The sequence below is a fragment of the Ctenocephalides felis genome, unplaced genomic scaffold (genome assembly GCF_003426905.1).
Source record: "Ctenocephalides felis isolate EL2017-DRISC unplaced genomic scaffold, ASM342690v1 CF-g0.4_SCAFFOLD_00845, whole genome shotgun sequence".
Lineage (NCBI taxonomy): Eukaryota > Metazoa > Arthropoda > Insecta > Siphonaptera > Pulicidae > Ctenocephalides > Ctenocephalides felis.
The window spans coordinates 92,358,792-92,366,599 of NW_020536999.1; the positions used below are offsets into that span (position 1 = coordinate 92,358,792).

The 7,808-nt window shown below is 25.8% G+C and overlaps 1 protein-coding gene across 1 annotated transcript; it reads left to right on the forward strand.

Annotated features, from left to right (window-relative positions):
* Nucleotides 1-220: 220 nt before the first annotated feature.
* LOC113363026 (histidine-rich glycoprotein-like) lies at nt 221-1,959 on the forward strand. Its single transcript, XM_026605517.1, has 5 exons — nt 221-264; nt 744-858; nt 1,271-1,466; nt 1,578-1,656; nt 1,872-1,959. Exons 1-5 carry the CDS (start codon nt 221-223, stop codon nt 1,957-1,959), a joined length of 522 nt encoding a protein of 173 aa, XP_026461302.1.
* The last annotated feature ends 5,849 nt before the right edge of the window (nt 1,960-7,808 follow it).

Sequence of the window (7,808 nt, forward strand, 5' to 3'; positions counted from 1 at the left end):
TTTTCACTTGAATATAAAAATCTGTTTCTAATTAACAATTGCCCATTTTGGGCACTGCGGTGTGAAGTGGCAATGAGAATTCTCTCGAATCGAGTTGGAGTTTAACTCAACTCACGGACCTGCCCTGGGGCAGTAGTGGCAAATATTTATTATTATTATAAATATGTATATATATTTATTTATATTAATGTTTTTATTTTTTTCATTTCAGTTTCTGACAATGGTTTTAACAATATGTCTATATGTGTCATACTGTGAAGCTGGGTAAGAATTTATTTATTTATTTACTTTACTTTTTTATTTAGTGATTAATAAATTAATTAATTAATTAATTTATTTATTGAAGACTCTTACAAAACAATAGCATCTTGAAAATTTCTTTTCTTATTTTTCAGCGTATTTTTTTTTAGTTTTTAGAAATAATCTTAAAAACTATCTATTTTATTGAAAAGATTTATAAGGGAGAGTTGAAGCTTATAAAATTTTATACAAAATTGCATTATAAACCTTTTACCTTAAATTATATATTTTGGAGGGCAGTAAAAACTGAAATATCTTCTAAAAATCCATTTGTCAGAGAGCAATTCTCCGATAGAATAGACCGTTGCCATTTTTTCATATAAATTGGTACTAAATACTATCAAAATGCTATGTGTTTGTTACGGTCTATTATACGCAGAATTGCCCACTAAACTTTACTCAAAATAGATAAAGTTTTACTAATATTTTTTATTATTTTCCAGCCACAAAAAAGTGGTTATCCACGTGCCATTGAAAATAAAAAAATTGAAACATACACATACAATTTACAAGACGATACATCACTATCATACAATCCATGGAGGAAAACACGAAAAGGTAAAAATTATTACAAACAAAAAAAATCCACTCAAAATGTGAGATGAAAATAACCAGCACAATTGTACACACATAAATACATACACATTTGTTTATAAATAATTATACTCACTTACGCTTATAGACCTACACATTACACCCTCATTTGTACACTTACACTCAAAATTAGCAGAACACTTACATCCGGTCATGAACACTTACATCCGCTTATAAACACTACATCTGTTTATGAACACTTACATCCGCTCATGAACACCTACATCCGTTTATGAACACTTACATCCGTTTATGAGCACTTACATCCGTTCATGAACACTTACATCCGTTTACGAACACCTACATCCGCTTATGAACACTAAAACACACTTTTATATAATATTATTATTATTATTATTCTTATTATTATTTATAGAACGATGCTGATGATGGCGGCAGCCAATACGAGAATCAGGAAGAGGAAGAAGGCGAGATGGCACCATCTGGAGAAGGCGGTGATGAAAGAGAAGAACACATTCATCATCATCATCATCACAACGAAACGCCCATGAAGCACAACAGGGGAATGATGCATCATCATCAGGGATACAAGACTGAACCAAGGCTGCCGGGTAAAAAATAAAACATGTCGAGTAAAAAGTAAAATTATATATTTGCCTGATGACAAGTTGCTGTGTATTATTATTATATTAACAGAGTAAAAACTAAACTTTTTTCTGAAGGTTATCATCATGGTATGAGAGGACATCAGAAGAGCTTTAGGATGGAAGAAGGGCGCAGGAGATTTTTAGAAGATTCCAGGTAAACGCATTCTTTTCCTATTTTCATGACAAACGATGCAGACTTGAAACATAAAACTAGTATCAAATTTTCTGATGAAAAGATATCTTCTCCTTCAGGAAGTAACTTACTGAAATATCATATATTATTTATTGCTATACAAAAATGTATTTTGTAACTAATTAATTTAATTTAATTTTATTTTATTTTACTAAAATTTATTTAATTGTTTTTAGGCAAAATCCAGAATTCGAAGATTACCCTGAACAAGAAATCGAAGATGAGGAGGAAAGTATGAAGAAAAAGCGCGAAGCAAAACATTAATAAATAATTATTTAATAATTAATTATGTCCATATGTATATTATTATTAGTATTATTATTATTATAAGATTATTGTTATTTATTCTGTAAGAGTTTTAATGTTAATTTGTTTAAAAATATAAATGAATAGAACAGTAAATAAAAGTACCATAATAGTACCATTAAATTGTGTGTGTTTTCAATGAACTCTTTAGGACGTGCTGTTTTTTATACAAACATAAAAATTGTACTTTATTTGTTAATATGTCTATTTCAAATACAAATACTAAAACTGAAAAAAGTACTTGTATATATAATTTTTTTAAAATACTTCTGTTTAAATAAATGCAGCAAACGTCCAATTTATAATATCGTTGCTAAAAATAATAAAAGCAGCAAATGTCCAATTAATAATATTGTGTAATATATTTGTACCTCATAATGTCCATCACAGATGATGATTCTAATCGAGGTCCTTCGATGTCCCAGAAGATTTATTTTGATGTCATTGTACCTGATGATGGTGGTCTATATCCGTAATTAAAAGAATCTTCAATTAATTAATGAAATTACTATTCAAAATAGTCATAATTAATTATTGTTCAGATATTATTTTTATTGAGAACAGCAAACATCCAATGATATGATCGTTGCCAAAAATAATATGAAATATGAAAACCTAATGCAATGGGTATGTTAATAATAACTTAATTCATTTAATAACTTATTATAAAATTAAGTTTATTTAGGTCTGTATGAAGATATTACACACAATTTGTTTTAATCAGAGCAATATAATAAAATGTTCTGAAGATACATTTCACAGAAGTACAAAAATAAGTTAGTTTTGAAGGATATTTGTACCCATGGTATATAAACCACAATTTGAGTATGATGCACACAAATTTTATTATGATTTCATCATTGAATCAAGAGAAATATAAAAACCTAATACAATTAATACAGTCGGTTAGTTAATAATTACTAACTTCATTCATTTCTTCAACTTATTCATTTATTTTTTAAACTTATTCATTAGTTTGTTAAATGTTTATTTTTATATGTATATGATTTATTGAATATAAGTTAAAATTTAAAATAGTATATTTTGTTATACAAGAAAGTGCTCATTTATATTAATCTACATTTGAAGGCTTATAAAGAATTTAATATCAATTATATTTCAAATTTCCCACCTTAAGTAAATCAAACCTGCTAGATTTATTGAATAAAAATTGTAATTCAGTATTAAAAATAGTATATTTTGTTATATATGCATATATATATATATATATATATATATATATATATATATTACAATGTTTATTACAACTGTTAAATAGTTAACATCTAGTAATATTGATAAATAATAACATTTAATAATAATAAATTTAAATAAATAAGAGAGCAAAGGATATAATTTACATGAAAATAATATCCGTAGTATGATGATTTAAAATAAAATAAAAGCAAATAATAATGAAAATAAAATTAATAAATAATATAAATAAAATTTCTGAATAATAAAAAAAAACAATAATAGAAATAATAAGATAATAATAATAATAATAATAATGTTGGGGTTTACAAATGGCTATTTATGAGATCATTGGGAATTTTTTGTTTTTTATATTTTGTTATATAAGAAGGTATTTATTTATATTAATCTATATTTGAAAGCTTATAAAAAATATAATATCAATTATATTTCAAATTCCCCGCCATAAATCAACCCTGCTGTCATCTTCCGCAACTTCAGATCAAACTTTAGCCAATACAACAACCATAATCGTCGTCCATCTTGTTTTCCTGTCAGTTGCAACAGTTTGTGTTTTGATGCCGGACGAGAAGGACGCGTATTTTCGGTTACGAGAAATAAATAGTAAAACCACGTTTTTTATAGATAAATATATAAAAATAAATGTAAATATATATATTTTATAAATGTAGTGTTTTGATTTGTTTAAAATAAGTTTTGCGGACAGTTTGTGCGAAATTGTGCAACGATGTAAAGTGATTAATTGATTCGTTAAAATGAAGTTGGTGTAGGTTTTGTTTTGAATTTGTAAATATTAAATTATAAGTTGCATGTAATATTAAACTGATATATATTTATATATAAGTATATACATTTATTTATTTAAAATCCCGGCTTAAAATTTTTTGTATTAAAAATTCCTGAACACAAATTTTATGACAGACAAAATTTATAACCACAACATTGAAAAATAATATTGACAACTTTTCAATCAAATTATCTCAGCAACGACAAATTCTAGCAAATAATGTTATTAATAATTATTTGTTGCAAATTTAACAAGCATCAAATTTGCAAAATATTATTTTCTGCTAGAACTAATGGTTTTTGAGATTTTTGCAAAAAAGAAAGAGAAAACACGATTTTTTACAAAGGAGGAAACGTAACCTTTTGTTACGTCTTTGTAACTTTTAAGCTAACTTTTTAGTATTTTTTTGGAAAAAATTAAATATTTATACTAATATATATATGTATATATTAGATATTTTTCATATAAATAAAAAATATAGTTCTTAAAAAATAATTTCCTTTTTTACAAGTATTTTAGATTGTAGATTTAGAATATTGATAGTAATTTTCTAGCACTTTATTTTATTAAATTTCACATAGTATATTCATAATTACTTTATATTTATTTTATTTAATCTGTGTGTGCAAATTCCAGTGTATAATTCGAGTTTATAAACAATATAAAAAATATCTAAAATAAAAACAATTTAAATGAAACAATTATTGTTATCAAGTACAAAAGAAATAGTTTTGGATATGGAGCGAACAACATTTATATATGTAAGTTAATTATTGATTATTGATTATATATTATTAATTATAAATATGTATGTATGTATATATAGATAGATAATTTTATTAGCTATAATTTATTTGAACAAAGTATCTACATAAAATTTGAAGTTTTTGAGTTATAAATTAAAATCTGAAAAAATGTGCTACAAAAAAAGTCATATATAGGTCCTTGAAATTTTAAAGTTTGGGGAATTTTTATTAAATAACTTTATTCTAAACATTAATAATTCTTATATACAGATTTATAGATAATTTTATAAGCTATAATTTATCTGAACATAGTATCTAGATACAATTTTAAATTTTTGAGTTATATTTCCAAATTTGAAAAAATGTCCTAACGCCTTGGTTTGACAAAAAGAAGGTTGATATAAATTTTAAAGTTTGGCAAGGTTTTAATAAATAACTTTATTCTAAACATCAATATTTGTTATATATAGATTTATAGATAATTTTATTATCTATAAGTTATCTGAACAAAGTATCCAGATACAATTTTAAATTTTTGAGTTATGATTCAAAATTTGAAAAAATGTACCCACGTTTTAGGTACAAATAGATGAATGTTTTATAACTAAAGAACTAGTTTTTGTAACTAAATACAATTTTATAAATTTTAAAATATTTATTTATATATATATATATATGTTGTTTATTATAGTACTTATTTTTTGCAGACGTTTTATACTTTTACTTATAAATAAATTCCATAAAATTTCTCATTGAGGTGAAAAAAGTATCGAATCGATTATTCAAGGTTTTTATATCGATTTATGTACTTCCTTATTGTTTATATCGGTATATATATATATATATATATATATATATATATATATTTCCATGGCCAATTTATGTATGTGTTTATGTGTCGATACAAGTTTTCGTCGACGTTTTCGAGAGCACGGATCAACCGATTTGAATGATTCAAAAAAATATTCGATTCCTATTGACGGGGGAGACGTGCTGCTCTGAAGACACGGGGCGAAAAGTGCAAAATTAAGTACCGTTTGAATTTTTGCGAAGGCATTTTTATTTTCGATTTTCTTACGAAAAAATAGAAAATAAAACGCAGGTATTTTCTTGGATAACGAATATGTAATACACTTCGTGTATCACTAAATCAAAATTTTTCAAAACTGTTGAACCTCTAAACACAAAATTTTGTAACATGGACATATATCAAAAACGTGACCTACCTTTATCATTAGCCAAAGGATTTGTATGAATTGAAGCTACATGCACATGTGGGACTTTTATCCAAATTGATCATATTTGAAAAATAAAAAAAATATTTTGTAAATAAATAAATAGGAATGTGCATGAGTATACAAATAAATACTATTAACCATATTAATCTAATAGATTTCATGATATACCATTATCTCGTGTATGTTTTCGACAAAAAAAATCCAATTTGCTAATTCAGCTATGTATTTTTCCATACATGTGTGTATGTACTTGTGTTCGGATACAGTAATAATAATATGTAAATAAGTACACGATATTCCCATGTAATTTTATTCGAAACAATACTCTCGAGAAGAATTTAACAATGTTCGCGTTGAAAGTTACAACGACGTAACAAAAGTTTATGTTTTCTCACTAGGAAAAAAATCGTATTTCCGCCTCGGTTTTTTGTAAAAATCTTGTAAACCATCAGTTTGACCACAAAGTGTAAAAAAGTCGATAAAAAATTATTGACAAGATTTTTCTATAGGATGTTGTTGAAAAATTTTGATTCAAAACGTTAATAGTTTAAAAATTTAGTCTTCTACTCTTTTAATTTCTTTGCATCAATTTTGTTGGGTTGTATGGCAATTAGAAAATGTACTGATAGGCTCCATGATCCCCTAATGATGTTAGAAAACAAACAGTTTTTGAAATGTACCATTGTGGTCTTATTATACAGCCTTGGGGTACACCAACTGTTATGTTCCATGCAATATCATGTACTTACGCAGACTTATTTAGGATTTTCAAACTTGAGAACTAAAAACCTACCTTTAATAATTAAGTCTATAAAATTATGAATAGATGGCACTATTATTGAAATATAATTGGTGTTAGAAAACAACAAATTTATGAAAACTTAGGTCTTATTAAACAGCCTTGGGGTACACCAGCAGCAATGTTCTTTACAAGATTATTAATCAATTTTTAACTAAATGTTTCATATTTCTTCGTAAAAATATTTAGAAATTTTTCAGATATATATTCGTTTTTCTTAAAATTTCATAAGACTTTTCTTAAAAAAAAATGTTTTTTGAAAATTTTCGATTATTTTATTCTACGTTTTGAGGATATATAATGTTCCTTTTTTTCATGGGAAATATTAAAGTCGGTTCGTCGGTTTCAAATATAATTTATATTAATTTAATAAACCATTATATCAAAAAAGTAAACTATGGCATTTTTTAACAATACTATTTTAAACTAGAGAGCAAAATATGAGTAACCAGCTTTAAATCGGCCTATTCTTCTACCGAATCAATCAAAAATAATTCTATAACTATTGTTAACTATTTCACAATTATTCACTTTCTAGGAAAATTGCAGTGTTACAACTTACCCCAAGTTCGGGGACACAATTAATCTGTGTTTACCCCCAATGGGTCAACGACACTTCTAATTTATGTGTAGATATCATACTGCTCGATATCGAGCTGGCGGGGGTTGGATTACAACTGGGATATTTTTAAAATCATTGTTGTCATCCTGCCAGGTGTCACTTTTTTGATTAAGAGAAAGAGAATAATCAGTTCATTACTAGGTCGTACCTATCAATCAAATGTTTATATACATACATGTATACATATATCGTATACATATGTATATGTATATATAAATGTATATATGTTTTATAAGTGTGTTATACTATTAATAGTACGACGGGACAAGTTATTGTTTGTTCCCTCCGAACAACAAAACGATTTTACGAAACTGAACAATGAAACGGGTTTCGATGAAAGCTGCATCTGCCCTCGCCTCACCACTACATACACACTACATACATACATGCATACATACAT